At 36.0% G+C, this 22,468-nt stretch overlaps 1 protein-coding gene and 1 long non-coding RNA gene across 4 annotated transcripts in view; one reads left to right on the top strand and one right to left on the bottom strand.

Annotated features, from left to right (window-relative positions):
* The window catches only part of PPP2R3A (protein phosphatase 2 regulatory subunit B''alpha), a 211,850-nt gene extending 189,600 nt beyond the window's left edge, over positions 1 to 22,250 (top strand). For both annotated transcript variants that reach the window (XM_042955652.1, XM_042955653.1), the window contains exon 15: positions 19,499 to 22,250. In XM_042955652.1, coding sequence (XP_042811586.1) covers positions 19,499 to 19,631 — 133 coding nt within the window. In that variant the 3' untranslated portion in view covers positions 19,632 to 22,250. The remainder of the gene's footprint in view (positions 1 to 19,498) is intronic.
* LOC122230024 lies at positions 1,713 to 21,540 on the bottom strand. Of its 2 annotated transcripts, none has more exons than XR_006207250.1 (3): positions 21,464 to 21,540; positions 19,481 to 19,539; positions 1,713 to 1,874 (listed from the first exon to the last, which is right to left on the bottom strand). It is a non-coding gene; the product is annotated as an uncharacterized LOC122230024 (long non-coding RNA). The 2 variants fall into 2 exon arrangements; XR_006207251.1 differs by having other exon boundaries at positions 21,472 to 21,540.
* Positions 22,251 to 22,468: the final 218 nt, after the last annotated feature.

Below are 22,468 nucleotides of genomic sequence, written 5' to 3'. Positions count from 1 at the left end.
AGAAAGAAACTTTAATTGGGTTTCTTTTCCACTTAAAAAAGTCAAGTCCTCAGACAAGGGAAAAATAAAATCACCCTCGCCTCAGATACCTTCATGGTAAAAATGAATATTAGAAGATCATAAAACAACACATACAACTTTTTCAGAGAAAAAATTTCTATAATCTCAAATTTTATACTAACCCCAGATGACATTCAAGCATGAAAACACAAGTGGGTATTTTCAACATGTAAGAACTGAAGGGAATATAGCACCCATGAGCTCTTCTATAAAAAAGACAATCATAAAACCAAGAAACAAACCAAAATAAAGAGCCTGGAAATGTAGCAACCATTGGGGAAAAGAAATAAATAGCATTCAATCCATTCAAATGTAGAAAGAATAGAGATCTGGAAAAAAGAAATGTAAAACTAGGATGTAGAGAGGAAGAGGAAATATATGTATAACATCCTAGAAATAACAATTTAAATGAAAATGGGAGGTAGAAAAGAGGAAGAAAGTATGTGTAAATTTCACTGGCAAAACCTCAGTAGATACCCTTTAAAGCTATAAGTCAAATTGAGGGTTTAGGAATACTAATTTAACACTTGAAAAACCAAAGCTAGACTATTCCAATTCAATCAGAAAATGTGTATACAGAAAAGAAAAACACAGACCACAAAGCCTGAAGATGACAGAACTAAGGCAATGAATGTAAATGGAATAAACTCACTTATTAAAAGGAAAGGATTCAATTTTGTATTAATAACAAAGGTTGCATTAAAAAGGAATGAATGCTTTGGAGCAGCCACTCTGGAAAACCACATGGAGGTTCTTCAAAAATAGAACTACCCTACGACCTAGCAATGGCTCTACTATGTATTTAGTCAAAGGATACAAAAATACAGATTCGAAGGGGCACATATACCCCAATGTGTACAGCCTCACTTTCAACAATAGCCAAATTATGGAAAGAGCCCAGATGTCCATCAACTGCAACGACGTGGATGGAACTAGAGTGTGTTAGGTGAAGCAAAACCAGTCAGAGAAAGGCAGATATCCTATGATCCCACTCATATGTGGCATGTAAGAACAGAACACATGAACATAGGGGAAGGGAAGGAAATATAAGATGAAAACAAGGAGGAAAACCATAAGACTTAACTATAGAGAACTGAGAGTTCGTGGAGAGTTGGTGGGTGGGGGGAATGGATTAAATGGGTGTTGGGCATTAAGGAGGGTACTTGTTGGGATGAGCACTGGGTGTATATGTTAAGTGATGAATCACTAAATTTTGCTCCTGAAGCCAATACTACAGTATATGTTAACTAACTTGAATTTAAATAAAATCTTGGAAGAAAAAAAAAATGAATAGTCAAAAAAACTATGCATCTGACAGCATCAGATTTTTGAAACAATAACTCCAAAAAGAAAATAAAAGGAGAAATTGGAGCCTATTATTGCAGCCATAATAAACTATACCCTGAAAATAGATAAAATACCTTTGTAGGTTTTGTCCATAGGCCATCTACAAAATATATATTAGGCTACAAACAAAACTTCAGTGGACCTCTAAAGAGTAACTGTAATTCAGACCAGCTTCTCATTTTAAGGAGGTAGTCTGAAAGCATACTGTAGTTTTCAGTCTCTCACACCATTTGAAAATACAGAGCACCACTTAAGAGGAGAAACTTTCAGTGGACTAAAAGACGAAAAGGAGATGGGATCCGATTGAAGAGGCAGTCTGTGCAGCAGCATGCAGAAGATAATTGCTACAAATAAAGGAAGCAGCACTTAAGGATGATCCATACCTGAATTTGGCTGAAAACTCCACGCAAGGAGATGAGAAGCAGCAGTGTCCAGGTAGGTCAAACCTTGTATATCTCATCCTATTCCTAAAGGAAAGACAAGAGTGTGGGATCTTGGAACAGAGAAAGCACAACCACTGAAATATCCACACCAGCAGCATGGTCCATCTAGCCCCTCATTCTCATTGAAAACACTAGCAACCTCTCATTGCCCCCTCCTAATAAGAAGCCAGTGCAAACAGAGGGAGCGGTCTGTTCCCAGCTACATAGAAAAGTGGACAAATATCAAACAGTTGGAAGTAATAAAATACTCAACAAATGGAAGAACTTTCACTCTTGGAAGGCGATTTACTACAGCAATAAGAACAAGGCCTCAAGTTGAGTATTATTTACCATTTTTGGAGTGGTAAGAGAATACTGCCCTCTTGAAACAAGACCAGTTTCTTGGAAATTGAAAGAAAAATTTTTAAATGAAAAACACAGTCATTGAGCTGAATAATAGAATGGACACAGATGAAAATTTTTTGATTTGGGATATTATGATACTACAGTAAGAAATCTTTATAGAAACCAGTAGAAATAACAGCCAGATAATTCCCAGAATTCTGTTTAAACAAATAAAAATATACCCAGGGGCCAGCAAATTTTTTCTGTCCAGGTAGTGAATATTTTAGGCTTCACAGTTCTGTTACAACTACTTACCTCTGACATATATATGGCTATAACAGTAGCCATAGAAAATATGTAAGCAAATGAATGTGGCTGTTTTCCAATGAAATTTTACTAATATGCCCTGAGATATAAACTTTATTTTTTCACATGTCATGAAATATTCTTGTGATATTTTTTTTTTTCAAATTTAAAAAGGTAAAAACCATTCTTAGGAAACTGGGCTATACCAAAACAAGTGGAGAGATTTGGCCCACAGACTGTAGTTTGCCAGTCCTGTACTAGAGTGAAATTTCAGAACATAAAAGATAAAGAAGAACTGAAAATCTATCAGACAGAAAAAAAACAGATTACCTACAAAGTGAATGCAAAAAGAAATGGAGCAATATCATTCAATTACTGCAAAGAAAATAACTTTAAATCTAGAATTCCACTCCTATTTAAATATGAGGGCCCAATAAATACATTTTCAGACATCCAAAGATGCAAAAAGTTACCAACCACAGACTATCTCTGAAAGAAGTATTAAGGGATACTCTTCAGCAAAAAGGTAAACAGATCCTCAAGGAAACAGTGGGATGCAAGAAACAAGCATGAGCAACAAAATTAGTAAAATCTATTCTTAGAACTAAAAAATACTGATCACATACTATTAAGAGTAAAAAGAGGTCAGGGAAATACACTGTGAATCTTTATTAGAGAGTATTAACGCTGATGAATTTATATTTCTCTAACAATGACTAGAGAGTTAAAATATGTGTATTAAACATTTAAGGTCAACCACTAATAAAAACAAAATGGAAACCTCTCTAATCATTTTTTTAGAAAAAGACAATAGATTATTAAGCTGAGAAAAATTGGGTAAAGAAAACTCAATCTGCTAAACTCAGTCTACTAGAAGACAAGCGTGTTATCAGCATTGTTTTGGTGGCAAGTATCCTAACCATAAGCCAAAACAAAAAACAAAACAAAAAAAAACCCCAGAAATACTGGCTTACAGAACTGAAAAGTCCAGGGGGTAGTACTAACTTTAGAGACTCAGATTTCATCTCTTTCATCTCTTAGATAATATTCTTCTTTCATCTTTTCACACTTAGCAAGTTTTTCATATGTGGCAGCAAGATGATCACTTAATAGCTTCAAGTTCAAATAAATGACAAAATCCCTTTCCCCTAAGTTCCAACCAAAGCCTAGGATTTGTGTCCCTTTGGCTCTAATTGGCTTAGTTTCGGTCCAATCCCTGAACCAGTTCCTGAAGGAGGCCTAGAACCAAGCTTCTACAGGGATCAGGTCTATCCAAACCATGTTTTCCAAAGGGAAATCAGAAAATATGGCCATAGGGGCACCTGGGTGGCTTGGTCGGTTTAGCGTCCAACTTTGGATCAGATCATGATCTCACAGCTCATGAGCTGGAGTCCCGAGTTAGGCTCTGTGCTGACAGCTCAGAGCCTGGAGCCTGCTTCAGATTTTGTCTCTCCCTCTCTCTGCCCCTCCACCACTCGTGCTGTATCTGTCTCTCAAAAATTAATAAAAACATTTAAAAAATTTTTTTAAAAAGAAAATGGCCATAAAAAAGGAGAATACTATTCCAATAAAGGAACAATGGATGTCCACCATAGTAAGAAAGAAGAGACAAAAAGATAGACAGTACAAAATAAATGGCCAGAATAAGTCCAAATATAGTGTCAATAACAAAATTCACATTGAATTAAAAATCAAACTGTATACTATTCTTTAGATCCATCCCTAACACAGAGTTAAAAGTCAAATGAATAGTAACAAGAATAAATCAGGTATGGTAACATTAATGAGACAAGTAGAATTTAAAGCTTTAAAAGAGACTTCCCCGTATTTCAACAGTTGGCCATGAGAATAAATTCATGAACTTTATGCAACATAAAATATATCTGATAGAAATACAAGGCAAAATTGACATCGCAGTCTTGTAAAAACCAACAAATCAAATGGAGAAGGAAGGAAGGAAGGAAGGAAGAAAAAGAAAGAAAGAAAGAAAGAAAGAAAGAAAAAGAAAGAAAGAAAGAAAATAGAAATTAGAACGTTTTCAAAGACGTACTCAACAGTATACCTGGTACCCAAGAAATACACATGGAGCCATCACAAAAGTGCCTATTTATTAAGGCATGAAGGAAATTGCAACAACTTAAAATGTAACCTTAAATTAACAACAAAAAGTTAAAATACACATACCTAGAAAGTTAAAAATAAAGTTGAAAAATACTCTAAATATATTTCAAAATAACTGTTAAAGTGGAAGTCAAAATTCAAATTCTAGTCTTTTTAGAACTATGCATTATATATTTATTAAAACATGAGATTTGGACAGGGGGAAATTTGTAACCTGTGGACTAAAATAAATTGATTAGGTTTTACTCTCAAAATGCATGAGAAAGGATGACAGTATAGACCTAAGTACATAGAAGAAGTTAAATAATTTTATTCAAACGAAAATAAATCTATTAATTTATAAACACAAACACACACACACACACACACAGCACACTATGTACCAAGCACTAATCTAAATATTGTAATTCATTGAGTGCTCACAAACCCTTTTTTTGTAGATGCTGATATCCCATTTCCATATGTGAAAACTGAACCACACAAGGTTAAATAAGTTGTCAAATCCACCAGTATATAAAAGAATACATCATAAGTGGGGTTTATGCCAAGACTGCTACAGTGGTTCAACTTTGTAAAGTCTGTCATTAACAAATTAAGGAAAACAAACACAAAATATAAACTGATTCTCTGAAGGCATATGATAAAATTTAATACATTTTCTGGTTTGGAAAAAAATCTTAAAACTAAGCAAACTGGAGATGAGTACCTTGTTAATGATAAAGATGGTTAATCCCACACCCCAGAAATAACCAGTTAAAAATACAATAGGGAAAAATCCCATTCATTAATATCAAGAAGAAAAGTGACTTGGAAAATATATATGAAGAAAATATAAAATTTTACCAAAAGGTGTAAGACAATTCACCATGTTAAAATTAATTCGTTAATTTGATATATTCCCCAAAATATGTTGTGGAACTTGATAAGCTAATTCTAAATAGAACAATAAATATACAAGAATAGTAATGAGTTTAGGAAAGAAAGGTGTGGTGGACTACAGGGCGTGTGTGTATGATAAAGACAGTGTCTTAAATGCGTCATGAAAAGACTAGTCAGTAAAATGTTGCCCTCTGTGGTGGGTGAAAAAAAGTGCATATGAAACTAATGTCTGCGTGTTAGGTAAATAGACTTTCAGAGCTTAAAAGTAATGGGAGAAATTTATAAGGAAATACTTTCTAGATGTGACATTTAGGAAGTGACAAATTCTGTATCACAACCAAAAGACAAACAAATTGGACTGCATCATATGATCAATAATATTCTTTTATAAATCAGATTCTTCAAGGGGTGCCTGGGTGGCTCAGCCGGTTAAGGGTTCTACTTCGGCTCAGGTCAGGATCTCACAGTTTGTGGGTTCAAGTCCCATGTCGGGCTCTTTGCTGACAGCTCAGAGCCTGGAGCCTACTTTGGATTCTGTGTCTCCCTCTCTGTCTCTGCCCTTCCCCCATTCACACTCTCTCTCTCAAAAATAAATGAACATTAAAAATTATTTTAAAAATCACATTCTTCAAAATCAACAGTAAGAACATGAATATTGACCACTTCTAAAACAGTCAGAAGACAGAAATTTCACCCAGGAAAGAAACAGGAAAATTCCCACTTCACCAACAGTTAAAATACAGTAGCCAAATTATAATAATTTTAAATGTATTTAAATATTGAACAGAATCCCCAAAATATATGAAACAAAAATTGCCAGACAAGTCAGAATAGTTGGAGATTTCAACAACTTCTCTTTCAGTAACTGACAGAACTAGATAGACAGTAAGGATACAGAAGAATTGAACAGCACAATGTACTTTAATCAATATATAAAGAACCCTCCACAAAACAATAGCAAAATGGGCATTTTTTTCAAGTGCACATGAAACTTCTCCAGGACATACCATATGATAAGTGAGTAAAATAAGATCCAATAAATCCAAATGGATTACAGTTACATAAATTATGTTGTCTGACCATAATAGAATTAAAGTAGAAATCAATAACAGGAATCAGGGAATCCCAAAATATTTGGAAATTAAATAACACTTTTAAGGACACATGGGTCAAAGAAGAAACCAAAGGGAATCTGAAAATTACTGTGAAATGAATGAAAATAAAAGAACATATGAAAACGTATGAGGTGCAGTTGAAGCAATGCTTAGAGGAATATGTATGCCTCAAGTCTGACATCAATAATACAAGTTTCCACCTTAAGAAACTAGAAAAAAGCAAACCAGAGCTTAAATAAGTAGAAAGAAGGAAATAATAAAAGACCAGAGTAGAAATCCATGAAATAGAAAATAGGGAAACAATATGAAAGAGTTCATGAAACCTAAAGTTGGTTCTTTGTAAAGATTTTAAGATAAATCTTTAGCTGGATTAAGGGGGGGAAAAAAGGCATACATTAACAAAATTAGGAATAGAGGAGGCATCACTACAGACACTACAGAACTTAAAATAATTACAAAGAAATATCATGAACAACTTCATCCCAATAAATTTCACACCTTAGGTGAAATGGAACAAAATCCTAGAAAAAGTCAAATTACCAAGACTGATTTAAGAAGAAATGGAAAATCTAAATAGACTATATATCAACTAAAGATAATGAACTAGTTATTAAAGGTCTTCACCAAAGGTCCAGGTCCAGATGGTTTCACTGTTAAATTCTGTCAAATAGTTAAGGAGAAAAAAATATCAGTGTTTCACAAATACTTTCAGAAAATAACAGTAGAGGGGAACACTTCCAAACTTGCTTTATAAAGCCAGTACTACCCGATACCAAAGCCAAAGATACTACAAGAAATGAAAATTACAAACCAATATCCCTTAAGAGCTTCAATACAAAAATTATTTTTAAAAAAATTAGCACATCAAATCCAGCAATTATACTTTAAGTGGGGTTCATCCCAGGAGCAGAAGGCTGGCTTAACACCCAAAACTCTATTGAATACCATATTAATAAATGATAAGGATGCTTGGGTGGCTCAGTCAGTTAAGCGTCCGACTTCAGCTCAGGTCATGATCTCACCATTTGTTAGTCTGAGCCTCAAGTCAGGCTCCGCGCTGACAGCTTGGAGCCTAGAGCCTACTTCAGATTCTGTCTGCCTCTCTCTCTGCCCCTCCCCTGCTCATGCTCACTCACTCTCTCTCTCTCTTCTCTCAAAAATAAACATTAAAAAAAATTTTTTTAATAAATGACAAAAGTAATCTCCATAGACACACAAAAAAGCATTTGACAAAAATCAAACATCCACTCACAATAATTCTCACTCAAGTAAGGATAGAAGGGTAGAAGTAAGGATAGAAGTAAAGATAGAAGTAAAGACAGAAGGATCCTTAACAGGATAAAAGGAATCTACAGTTAAATCATACTTACGGTAAAAAACTGAATGCCTTCCCCCACCTAAGATCAAGAACAAAGCAGGGATGTTTCTATTCATAATTTTTCTTTTTTTTTTTTTTAATTTTTTTTTTTAACGTTTATTTATTTTTGAGACAGAGAGAGACAGAGCATGAACGGGGGAGGAGCAGAGAGAGAGGGAGACACAGAATCGGAAGCAGGCTCCAGGCTCTGGGCCATCAGCCCAGAGCCTGACGCGGGGCTCGAACTCATGGACCGTGAGATCGTGACCTGAGCTGAAGTCGGACACTCAACCGACTGAGCCACCCAGGCGCCCCTCTATTCATAATTTCTACTCAGCATTGTAACTTAGGTCCTCCTATCTTCTGCAGTAAGACAAGAAAAAGACACTGAACGTGTTCAGATTGAAAAGGAAAAAGTAAAACTATTCATAGATTATGTAACCTGACAACAGTAAATACTAATAAGTCTACCTGAAAGCTATCAGAACTAATGAATTAGCAGTTAGCAAGATCTCAGAACACAAGTTCAATATGCAAAACTTAGTCGTATTTCCATATACTAGCAGTGAATAATCCAGTAGGGAAATCCAAATAAAAAGAATAATTCTACTCACATTAACATCAAAAAGAACAAAATATTTAAAAATTAACATAACCAAAGAACTATAATACTTGCACACTGAAAACTGCAAAACAGTGCTGACCTAAATGGGATTAGAAAGTTAAGTATTGTTAAAATGTTGGTTCTCCCCAAATTTACAGATTTACCAAAATTCCCTATCAAAATCCCTGCAGGCTTTTGTTGTAGAAATTGGCAAACTGATCCTAAATTTTATGTAGAAGTGTAAAGTACCTAAAATAGCCAAACTCTTTTTTAAAAGAACCAACTTGAGGCACCTGGGTGGCTCAAACATCCAACTCTTGATTTCGTCTCCAGTCACGATCTCATGATCAAGCCCTGCATTGGGCTCCATCCTGAGTGTAGGGCCTGCTTGGGATTCTCTCTCTGCCCCTCTCCTGCTCACGCTCTTTCTCTCTCTCAAAATAAATAAACATATTTTTTAAAATAAAAATAAATAATAAAAGAACAAAATTGAAGGACTTAGGCTGCCTGATTTCAAAATTTACTATAAAGCAAACAATTGAGACACCTTGGCATATTAGCATGTATATACATAGATCAATTAAACACTCTAGAAATAGACCCTATTATGGATGGCAAATTTTTAATCAGTGGAGAAAGAATAGTCTTTCCAAAAATGATGTTGAAATAACTTGATATCCATAAAAAAAAGGAACCAAAATCCATACCTCACAGCATATGCAAAAATAACTCCATGTGGATAAAAGACCTAAATGTGAGAGCAGAAACTCTAACACTTCTAGAATAAAACAGAGGAGAAAATCATTGTGACCTTGGATCAGGCAAAGAGCAATAAAAAATTACTTTTAGATTAAGTGGACTTCCTTTAAAATTAGAAACTATTGCTCTTCCAAAGGCACCATTAAGAAAAGGAAAAAACTGGGAGAAAATATTCCCAAAACATCCTGATAAAGGAAGGATTCATATCCAAAATATATAAAAAGATTTCTTACAGCTCAGTAATAAAAAGACTAATAACCTAATTTTTAAACAGACAAAAGATTTGAATAAATACAATTAGAGATACAAACAGCAAATAGCTATATGAAAAGATGCTCCACACTGTTAGACATTAGAAAAATACAAATTAAAACCACAGTGAGATATACCACAGTGTAGATACACCAGCTAAAATCACTAGTTGGCAACAATGTGGAGAAGCTGGAACTTCATACATTGAACTGATGGGGATGTAAAATTATATATTCTCTTTAGAAAATTTTGGCAATTTCTTAACAAGTTAAACATACACTTATCATATGAATCAGCAGTTGCACTCCTAGGAATCTACCCAAGAAAAATGTTTACCCAAAGACTTGTCCGTGAATGTTTATAGCAGCATTATTCATAGTTGCCCAAAACTGGAAATAATCCAAATATCCATCAAACTGGTAAACTGATAAAATATATCCATAAAATGGAATGCTACTTAGCAAAAAAAAAAAAAAAAAAAAAAAAGGAATGAACCATTGATAAACACAGTATGAATGGATCTCAAAATAAGCTAAGTGAAAGAAGCTAGACAAAAAAGTATAATCCATTTGATTCCATTTATTTAAAATTCTAGAAAATGCAAATTAATCTATCATGACAACAAACTAGTGGTTAACTTGGGGGAGAGGAGCAGTGAGTATATAGGGGCATGAACTTTGGTTGGGAGGCAAGGGAATGGATAGTTTTGTGATCTTGAATGTTGTAATGCTTTTACAGGTATATACAGAAAGTCAAAATTTATGAATATAAGTAACCCATTGTATGTCATTTATATGTCAATAAATAGAAGAACTAATACATGCAGTAACATGGTTGAGTCTCTCAAAAATAACACTGTGTGAAAGAAGCCAAACACTAAAGACTACATATTATATGGTTCCATTTATATGAAATTTCTAGAAAAGTCAAAATTAATAGAGCCAGAAAGCAGATCAGTGGTTGCCTAGTTCCAGGAATGAAAGTGGAGAGTGAATCCAACAGGCACAAAGGAGAAGAGAGGCAGATGGAAGAATGAAAGTGTTATAAAATTAGATTGTGGTATTGTTTGCACAATTGTAGAAATTTACTAAAACACACTGAACATTTAAGATCAGTGAATTACATATGCCATGTACGTTATATTTCAGTAAAATATTTAAAAAGCACAAGTCAAAAAGTTTTTGGCTTATTGGCAACAATTTTTAAAAGATAATTTGTTAAAGGATAATATTAATTCAGTAAATGATTGCTGTCCTGCTATATACTAAGCATTATCGGATATTGGAGAACAGACAGGATTCCTGCCTAAGCAAGGAAAACAAACAGATGCAATTAAAGTATTTTAACTGCTTCTCATAGAAGTATTTTTTCCAGTTGTGGTTCTCAGAGTGCTTCTCACAGAAGAAGCACACCTACAGTAACACCTCACTCTAGGCTCACTGTCCAGTAAGATAAGCACTTTCAGATATTGTTGGTAGAAAAATTGGCCCAACCTCCCTGGAAAGTAATTTGACAATATGTAGCAACAGCCTAAATTTATACCCTTTCACTCAGGATTCCAGTTTGGGGTATCTATTGTAAATAATCAGAAATTTGGATAGAATTGTCCTATCCAAACAACTGGCATTGGCCATTGGTCATTCTAAAATTTAAAAATCAAACTAACACAAATGTACAACAGAGTAGTTCAATAAATCATGTTGTGTATGTGTCATATTATGCAAACATTTAAATTTGTGCTTACACAAAAACTAACATGGGGGGGTTAGAAAATTATAATTTCATTATTACAAATCTGTACATCTATATATACAATCTAAAAGATAAGGCTACAAAATATTAACTCTGGGCTGTGGGATTGCAAGTATTTTTTTATACTGGTCTATAATTTATAAGTTCTTTTAACAAACATACATTACTTGAATAAACAGGAAAAAGAAGTGTTATCTGTTTACATAGGTAATATGTTTAAATATGTGATACACAGGTGATATGTATACACAGCAGAAGAGGTAGAAAATACAGATAAACAAAAAAACTTCATCTAAAATCCACCATCCAGGGATGCCTGGGTGGCTCAGTTGGTTGCGGGTCCGACTTTGGCATAAGTCATGACCTCACGGTTCATGAGTATGAGCCCATTGGGCTTGCTGTTCTCAGCACCAAGCCCACTTCAGATCTTCTGTCCCCCTTTCTCTTGGTCCCTCCCCTGCTCATGCTCGCTCTCAAAAATAAGTAAGAAGTTTAAAAAAAAATTTTTTTTTAGTGATAAAATTAAACCCACCATCCAGAGATAGCATAGCCTGTCCTCCCTTCTAGACATTTGAATGCAGACAATTTGTTTTACAAAAAATGTAATTTATACTACATACTGTTTTGTAACCTGCCACAAAAGGAGAAAATAGAGATAGCAGGCATCACTACTTAGAAGTTTGTTAGTCTAAAAAGAGAAACTGATGGCAGCTAGAGAGTAAATAACTGGCTCAAGCAGAAGTTTTTTCCAGTTGTGGTGCTCAGAGAAGTGTGTCTGGAGGCAAGAGAGGGGAGGCAAAGGGATGCAGACAGAAGTACAGGTGAGGGGTCACAAGAGGAGATGCAGGGACCAGGTGTAATGAAATTCGATCAGTGTATATGAGAGGCTTCTGCTGGACACTCCTCATGTTGTAGCAGATAAGATAAGGCCTCCGTACAGCACACGTGGGTGATGAGGTCCTGCGGGCAGAGAAGGCTTACAATAGCCATACCCTGTAGAGTGAGAACTGGAATGTCAGAGGAATAGACGGGTTTACAGTTGTTAATAGCTGACTGATGTGGTTTTCAAAAGTAAGGCCAGACTCAGAATCCCAAGGTTACACCACCTTGAGATGAAGCCCTCAAGAGGAATTACAAATACATCAGGGTGAGTCTGTAAACAAAAATTACCAGACTCAAATATTAGAAATGGAGGAAGAATGGCAGTACTATGGAAAGAGCAGAGGCTTAGGAAGGAGCCAGATAGATCTGGTTCTACCTACCACTCACCAGCTGGACAGGTTATCTGACTCCTGAGGCTCAGTTTCCAAAGACACCAGCAACTACCTTACAAAGTGGTTGTGAGAATCTAAGATAATATATCTAAACACCTGGCACATAGTAGATACCTGATAAATAGTAGCTATTACTACTGTTACTACTCCCTGTATGGGAAGAGAGGAGATATAACATCATGGTTAAGGGCATGGAATTTGGAGTTAGACAAACCTAATAATTTCAAACCCTTGCTCTAGCACTTACTAGCTGTGTAATCCCAGGCATCCAAGCTTCAGCATCATCTATACAATGAGGATACCACCTGCCACACTGAGCTGTTTAAATTGAAGGATTAAATAAATAATGTGTAAATATCTTTATACTTTGCCCTTAGGGATAGTACCTATGTAATCAGTAATAAACAATGGATATTATTACTACCACCTCTGTGATCTTGGCCACATTACATAACCTCTCTGAACTAAAATTTAATCAGCTATAACATCACCATTCCACTACCCACCTTATTCCCGTCATTCCCAGGGCACACAGTTGGCACACAGTAAATATCTGTTACATAAACAATGGGACTATACTGAGGATTGGAGATAATGCATATAATGTATCCAACAATGGCATATAAGTGCTGGAAAAAATGGAGTTGTTTCCCACTAGAACCTGGGCTCCTCCAGGGCAAAGAACATTGTTTCATTCATCTGTTAATAACAGCACCTAGCAAAATGTTAGGGACGTAGGAGATCCTTAGCAAATGTTTACTGAGTGACACAGAAGGCAACAATCATCCAGCAGCCACCCTCACCTCACTATAAGGATAACTGCAGGAGTCCAGACATTTTGACCCTCTAAGTACAACCTGAAATTCTCCATCTACTTTACCATCTAACAAACACCATAAGTAGCCTTTGTGCCAGGAACCTGTACCACCTGATTCAAGGCTGGTACTTAGGTGATGCTTTCAAGAATAACCTAGTAATGACTCCAGATTTCAATGAGGTGAAAGACTGCAAACACAGAAGCTGCAAAAATTGTGAATTATCACTTCTAACACACAACGTGATCACAGCATACAACACCATTTGTATAAATCCAAGGTACTGAATGGTCATAATAGAGGAAACCAGATAGGGTACCAGTTACATAAACCAGTTCAACTGTATGTGCCACCTATATGAAGATAATAAGTTAGGATGCCAAATTTCTTTATAATTAACACTTTTATGATTTCTGCAATAAAGAAATTGCAGAAAAAACTTCAGCAATAAAACAATTATGTAAAACAGGCAAAAGGGTCCTCCATGTTGTTATATTAGGAAACTGAGACCTGTTTTGTGTTTTTATTGATTAGTAGAAAAATATAAGCTTGCTGCACAAAAACTGTAAAATATAAAGAGATTTAAATCACCCTTGGTTCAGTCATCCAGAGATAACCATTATTTACACTTTAGTATACTTCTTTTTGATGCTTAATTCTACTAGGGTGTTCAAAAATATGACTTTTAATGATTCAGAAGTGTTCTCAAGCAGTAACTCACATCCATTTCCCTATTATTGGACATTTAGAGAATTCAGAACTGTGCACTACTGAATATTTTTAAAGGTAGCTTTTCCCCTTATATTAAATATAAATATATGAATTATTCCTTTAAAGAGTTGTTACTTCCACCAGCTTTGGAAAAGAAGGTGCTGTAGGCAAAAAAGGCCAGTCCCAAACCCACCAGATCATCTTCCAGGACTGCAGCTAATAAGAGTCAAGTGTGGAGTAAGGAGTTGTGTGGAGCCTGACTGTCCTCAGCAAAGTGGGAAAATTTAAGAGGAGCAGGCATAATGGGGCAGGAGGGGGAAGGGGAGGTGACATGTATGTATATTGGGGCATGAGAAGAGAAAAAGGAATTAATATTCTAAAGCATGAGTTACAGCCTTAAAAGAATAGTTCTAAGTTATGTTTTATAGTGCTCATTAAACAGCACCTTTATATAGACCTGAATTTAATAATATAGTTTTAATTTTTTTCTGCATTGAACAAATCAAAGCCCAATTTTATTTCAATAGATATTCACTGGCACTTAATGCCAGGCACTGTGGTTAGTAATAAAAATGAATGAACCCTATTCCTCCCTTCAAGTTCATAATTAGAATATATTTAAACCCAAATTTTTATGCTATCTACACACGAACTAAGTAAGAATAAACAACAGATGGCTTACGACCCTAGGGAACTGCAAGAGACCAAAAAGGAAGTGAGATCAACTTCTGAGGCAAGAAGAGTGGGTAGTAGTACATATTAAGAAACTTTAGCAAGAGTTGGAACAAAATTTCTAGTTACTGAATGGGTCAATAAGGAAATTCATTGATCCAAATGTCCAACTTCCCAAGTATTTCAGTTAATCCATTTTACGTAAGTGCTTTAGGATTTAAAGGTGTAAAGGTAAGATTGATCCACTCCTATTTCTAAAGCATTAGAGACTCCAAATTAAAGAACTACTTAACATTTTATTCTATGCTTATAGCCAACATGTGTCTTAAATTTCCTCAAACCCTGAATCAGATATTCTTGCCCTTTACCCCTGAAAATAGAATCCCAAAAATAGAATCAGACCACAATTCCCAAATAAACCCTGAAACCGCACAAATCCTTTTTCTGACCATATATGTGCCAATCATTATTTCTACTAATTCCAGGAATCAGCAGAACCAGCCTTAATACTTTTGTCCAGAAATTGCTCATCTGAGAGGGAAAAACTTAGGGGAACAGGTTTTTAAAGACAACATATTGCTAGGAAAAATATATGACCATTATTTTTCCTTATACTAACAACCCTGTTAATACTAGGTTAAATTTCTTCTCAGTTTGATACATAGGCTTTCTAATGAACTATTTGTGAACCCAAGGAGTTCTGCTTCAATCCTCTGACCCTGCTACTCATTCAAAAATAGCCAGTTAACAGAGAATATTTCATAAAATCTTCATTTGTGCCCAGAGGAATCCCAGTTACCTACAAGTAAACCTGGAAGTGGTCATTTAGAAGGAATCAGCTCTCTCTCTCTCAGGAATTTTTCTAGAGAACAGGATAAAGTTTAGACTCTCACAGTTCTAACTTAAGTGACTTCGAGATGACTTTTGCACTCTCACCATTTTACTGACTTCAGCCTTCCCTGACAACTCAATGTATCATTTCACAAGAGCCTTACTTAGGACATCATTTTTTATTAATCATTTTGAGCATCTAGTGCCAGGCACTATTCTATAGCCCAAGGAAATTCGTGAGTTGGCAAATGGATATTTTATAATCAAGTGGAGAAGACAGACATTTAATTATGTAATTGTGAAGGAAACAGTGAGCCAATAATGGAAAGAGACTTACAATTTAGGGTGCTGAGAAAAATTCCTGAGATGATGAGAACCTACAGGTTAAGAAGGAAATCGCTCTGAAAAAAGCAGGGAGCAAAAATGTTCTAGGGAGAGGGAAAAATATATTCAATGGCTCTGAGTCAGGAAACAGTGTGTTGAGGACATTTTAAAAGGCCAATATGACTGGAATATAATGACCAATAGGGAAATACAGCTGGAAAGATACACAGGAGCCAGATCATGCAGGGCCTCGGGAAGCTATTAAAAAAGAATTAAGAAAGTAATATAATCCCATTTCCAGTTTTTGAAGATAGTAATCTTCAAATTGCTAGTGGTACAAGAATAGAAGCAGGGAGACCAATAAGGAAGCCATTGCAAACATCTAAATAAGAGATGGTCATGGGGATTAAAGAGGGTGCTTGTGATGAGCACCCGGCATTGTATGAAGTATTTAATCACTATATTGAACACCTGAAACTAATACTACACTCTACGTTTACTGGAATTTAAACAAAAATTTAACAAAAGAGATGGTGGTTACTCAGGCACTGGGAACCAAGAACCTTTTAAATGACATTTCAGATTAAAAGATGAGAACAAGTTAACCAAAAGGTAAGGTCGCTGCAGGCCACAGAAGAACATGTACAAGGGCATTAGGTCCCAAGACCAGAACCCATTTTGACAAGCTAAAAAGCCTGGTATGCCAATAGCAAAGGGTATGTGACAAGAGTGAAGGCAGAAGACCAGTTGTTAGAAAACTATTGCAATCCAAGCAATGAAATACAGTGCCCTGAACTAAATCAGTGGCAATGGGGAGAGAGGGGCAGGACTGTGTCCAGGTATTATTCTAAGTGGTATAAGAAACTGGCTGGACTTGAAAAGGGGAAGGCAAAGGAGGGAAGAGAAACTTGGGAATCACTGGATTTCTGGCTTTAAAGGGGTAGATTATGGTGGAGCCAGGGTGTGGGAAGGAGGAGTTCAGCTTTGTATATACAGCCATAATGGAAGGGCCATAAGAGTAGGTAGTTGGATACATGGCAGTCTCCAACTTAGAGGCTGAGGCTGGATTTGTACATTTAGAAACTGCAGGTAAACAAGTGGTGGATAAAGCCATAAGAAAGAATGACCGTCCAGAGAAGTACAAAATAAGAAGAGCTTAGTCCAGAATTCGGGGATGCATTAACACTGAAGGGGCAAGAGTTAGAGCAGTGTTTCTCAGTGCCACTGATGTTCTAAGCTGAATAATTCACTTGTGAGGTGTCGTCTGGCACATTATAGGATGTTTAGCAGCATCTCTGAACTCTACCAACTAGATGTCAGTAGAGAATCCACCCGGTTGTGACCATCAAACATGCATCCAGACATGGCCGAATGTCCCAGGGTGGGGGGAATCGCCTCCATTTGAGAAACAATGAGGTAGAGTACGAGAAGTCTCCAGGACACTGATAAAAAAATTCTAGGGGTGCCTGGGTGGCTCAGTCCATTAAAGCATCTGATTTTGACTCAAGTCATGATCTCACAGTTCGTGAGTTCGAGCCCCTCATCGGGCTCTGTGCTGACAGTTCAGATCCTGGAGCCTGCTTTGGATTCTGTCTCTCTCTGCCCCTTCCCTGCTCATGTTCTCTCTAAAATAAACATCACAAAAAAAAAAAAAAAAAAAAAAAAAAAGACAAAGATTCTAAATGAGCTCCCTCAATCCAGAAGATTCCTCCAAAGCCTCCATGCATAGTACTGCTCTTGGTGCCTTGAAAGTACAAAAGAAATGCAGGTGGCTTTCCTCTGTATGCAACCCACAGGGCATTAGGATATCTTTATGTACTACATCGGATCAAATCCATTGCTAGAAATCCCATTTCTGGTATGAGGCTACAATGGGAAAAAATACTTCTGTAAAAATTTGTATTCACAAATAACATACACAATGTGACCCTGACCCCTTAATAGGATTAGGTGTCACCATCCTGCTCCAGTAGTAAGCCCGAACACTTCTCTATCATGAAAATAGTAGGTCCTCTCACCCAATCTCCACTTGACCCTTATGAGGGGGTAGGAACTGCTATTACCTCATTAGTTGAGGAAACTGATGCAGAGGTGTTAACATACCCAAAATAACATTAAGTGATCAAACTGAGATTGGAACCTGACTTTTCCAAAGCCCATGCTCTAAGGCTGTAAACCACTTAACCATTATTCCAGATGGCCTCCATTATAGTACAAGCTCGGTAGGAAGGGGCTAGATATTTATTGAATGAGTCTCAGTTCAGACCTCTTGAACTTACTCCCAGATCTGCACTGAGAAGAAAATGTCTTTCACTCTTGACAGGAAATAAGCACAACATCTGACACTGCATTGCTAGAATTAGCTTTTGAGAATTTTGGTCCAGTAATGGAGGCTCAACCATCAACCCTTAAAGCAAAGTTACCCTCCCTTCTGCCTCCTTATCCAACAGATGCCAGTTACACTGAGGCCTCAAGGAGATGGGGAGAAGAGTGGAAACAAAGTATAGAATGGGGTATTTCTGCAAAATGATGTTGTAAATAATGGTTGATAGGATCATGAATTGGTACTCAAGAAGTTTTCTAAACATCAGCTAGGCTTTTTGTTTGTTGGTTTAATATTCTCTACCCTCTATTCAAAAATGTTTTAGAGTTGAATAGGTACCACCTCTACTATTGGGTATACCTGTCTCACCATAGGTTACATTAGCCAGCCTTGGTACCTTTTTGATGAAAGAACTATTATGTTCAGGAATTTCTGCACAGATCCTCTGTAAAAAGTCCTTGCAAATGGTAAGGTTTTAATAAGCTAGTGATGCCAAATACTGTAACAAACATTGGTAATAACGATCATGTAGATTTCTCTGGGCCTAGATGTAGCCTCAGCATATTATTTATCAATACTTCAAGCAGCCATCATTCCCACTAGATATAATATTGTCATCCCTGCTTAAGGCCACCGTCAAGAATAGCCTGGAAAATAATGGAACTCAGGGGATTCCAAGAACTTCTAAGGGGAGTAGGCAGAGGGAATATGCTGGGGAGTTCTGTAAAGAACGGAAGGAAATCCGTCAATAGGCTTTAACCTACTCTATGTACACACTTGCACATCTAAATGTACTTCTTGGAAACCAAAGAAGCTATAAAGCAATTTGAGCTGAACGTTCCCCACTCTGCATGAAAGCCACTTCAATGAAGGCAGTCTATAATATAAAGTTGTACTTTATCGACCTCACACCCTCCCTAACCTAGTCGCCTCCATAATGCTCTCATTCATACCAACGCTCCTAGGGAAAGCTAGATACAGCACTGAAATTTTCAACAAATCCTAACATGAACTTGGGCTTTAAGGAACACAGAAAGTATGTTTTCTATTCTAGATGAAAGCATGGTCTCCTCCAGCATGGTTCAGTTGTTCACAACTGTCATTTAGCAACTGAGGGTACTTTTGCAAGCTGGTAGTTTCCAGTGTCTAGTTTGCCATATTGACTTCTACCCAAACAATGAAGTTTTGTTTTTTTTCAATCGGTAACTCACTTTTGTTTGTTCTTTCAGCTCCTTTGAAGATTATGAAACGGAAGAACCTGTCTCTCCCTCTGAAATTGGAAACAAAGGCAATAAAAGTCAAATAGTAACCTCAAGCCTTTCAGAGAAATGTGGAAAGCTTCAGTCAGTGGATGAAGAATAGCTGCCAAGATCTACATGAAAGAGATATGTATTTTAAATCTTTTTCTTGTGGAGATGCTCCAGTTTGCATACTGCTTTTTAAAGGCTTTGATTTCTGCAAGTGTGTATCTGCACTAGGAACTTTAAGACATTAAGCAATAGATCTGGATACACATGCTCAATTTGGGGGACTCCTCCAGTTTGCCTCAAACCCCTTACAAACCTTTTTCTCCAAACAAATACAGTGATATACATCACCTTCCAAAGTCTGTGAATCCGCACTCTTCACCCCTGAATGTACCAGCGATCTCTTGGGGACAGTGCCAAGTACAATTCTCTGCACAAAAGCAGGAGTTGCCTCTGTTGTCCAGCATCCCTGAGGTCCCTCAGGGCTCCTATGGAGCCCAGAAGAAGCCTTCCCTTGCAGAAAACTTGAGTCAGAAAAACTCTGGAACTTGAGAAAGCAGTTAAAAGGCCTCCAGAAGTGACTTACCCCTGGTAATAAAAGCACTGCCAGAACATCTCAGACTTTTTAATATGTGTACTGGAGTTCAAAGATCTTGAACTTATTACTTGGTTTAACGTAATTTCACAATGACCTGCCAAACTGCTAGTCACTTTACATCCTCAGGTATTGTAACCACTGGGCCTTCCAACCTTGCTGGCAAGCTCTGCATAATCTCTCCCCATCCTGACTGTGGATCTTATATAAAATAGGATGAAAAACACTTCTAAGTACAGGATTTGACTCATACTTGAAAAAATTTCCTTTTATCTAACATTTGTGGAGAATTACTGAATGACTTATTAATCTTCAAATTAGTTGATGCCCCCCATCTACATTTCCTATCAAAAGGCCTACTTGAAGACTTAGTGATATATGAAAATTTTTACTAGATGTATTCATCACTGAATATTACACTAAGCCAACAGTAAAGGCCTCAATCTAAACATTATCCATTCATGTTGAAAACAAACTATTTCAAATATTCCATCACCTCAGTATTTAGCACAAAAATGGAAGAAAACCATAATGCCACCCATAAAGGAAACCAGTTTCATCTTTACTATATAGTAGATGTGTTCATTACAGAATTCTACCTTTTTTTTTAGCAAGCCACAATGCAGCCAAATCCTGCAATATCCTTAAAAACTGAAAATAAATTATTTAAAAGGATGGAAATTTCTAATAGCGTAAGTGAAAGAAACCCCCGAGAAACTTTTTAACAACTATCTCTGTCAAAGTCATCACCTTTTCCCTGGGTTTTCTGCTTTAACCACAGTCCTGAATGTCAGAATAGCTTCCCTTGCCACCCTGCTTTGGTTCCCCCTTACTGGTATGAAAGTCAAACAATGAAATAAACTTTGGGCTATGGTAGGCAAAAAGTAGAGATAAGGGCAATTTAGGAAATGCACCATCAACCGAAAGTTATTTTACTGATACAGTTTGCTGTTATTTTACCTTTTATGATCAGAACTAATCTTCCATTTAACTGTTACAGAAAGCATAAATATTAAAATTTGGTATCTAACAGTTCACAAAGAACTAAAAGCTTAAAAATGACTAAATTTTTAGGAAAAATTATATGCAGTAACTTAAATAGACTAGTAAATTAGGATTAAAAGTTTATGTATTTGTGATACATGAACTTTACCATCTATCTCATCCACCCTTTTACCAGGGAGAGAGAGCAATTTTATTTCACATAAAATATTAAAAATAATTTTTAATTAGCCAAGATAGGATTTAAAGGTTTTATTATCCATAATGGTCTAAAATATTTCTAAGCCTCAACAAAAAGTAAAAAAATTCAATATACATTTTTTTTTTTTTAATACTATTTGGCTTTTTACCTCTGTACCTTGTGTCTCCTTACTGAAATCCTCTTGCTTTTACTTTGGTCTGTACTTTGTTTCAAAAGTCTGTAATTATAAAAAGTAACAGCTAACAGTATCATTCCATTTAAGATAAAGCTATTTTAATTTAGGTTACCCAAAGTAACGTATTTTCAGACAGAAGCGTTTTACTGTACTCCTAAGAGTTGAATGTAAGAAATGTGAATTCTGAGAACTAGGACAGTATATATATGACTTTCTGGTAAAGATTTCACTAAATATAATCATTACTGCCCAACTGGAAATTTCAAGTTTTTACAATATCTCTGACTCCTTGATAAAAACTGAAGGTTATCATGGTCTTAATGCTAGTCAATGAAAATGAATTTCATAACATTAATTGCCGAGGTAATCAAACTAATGAAATTCCGTGTATTTTCTCTGCATCTTATCTATGTCACCGTGTCAAAGTATTTATAAAATTCTAGAATCTAATGAGGTAAGGCATTTGCTCAGTTTTTGGAAATGTTAAAGTGTGTTTGGGTGGAGAAACCTGCATGACTTGTTTTTGTTTTTCCCTTTTTGCAAAACTAAATAAAGACAAGTTGTCAAATATGAACCATGTTCACGAAGATAATCACTACACACTTTTGGTTTTATTCACCCTTGCAACTCATTTTTATGTTTGAGAGAGTAACACTGTAAATTTGAGTTTCAAAGAATAACTCTGAACCCCTGGGGAAAACTATAAAGAAAGATTTAGAAGGATAACACCTCATAACTGAGAAGGGATTTCCTCTGGAGAGGAATAAGGAAGAGGACTAGATATTGGGAATAAGAGGTTTACAAGGATCAAAAACTTTAGCCTTGTATATAATGTATTCTTTTTAAAAAACTGTAACTAAAACTTTTTTAGAAAGGAGGGAGAAAAGTTAAAATATCATCCAAGTATTAGATTCCAACACTATACTTTGAACTCAGTATTCTCTAAAGCATTTTTGTATTTGTCACCTATGATACAGG

Source organism: Panthera leo, chromosome C2, assembly GCF_018350215.1.
Source record: "Panthera leo isolate Ple1 chromosome C2, P.leo_Ple1_pat1.1, whole genome shotgun sequence".
In the NCBI taxonomy this organism is placed as follows: domain Eukaryota; kingdom Metazoa; phylum Chordata; class Mammalia; order Carnivora; family Felidae; genus Panthera; species Panthera leo.
This window is presented reverse-complemented; position numbering and strand designations above follow the sequence as displayed.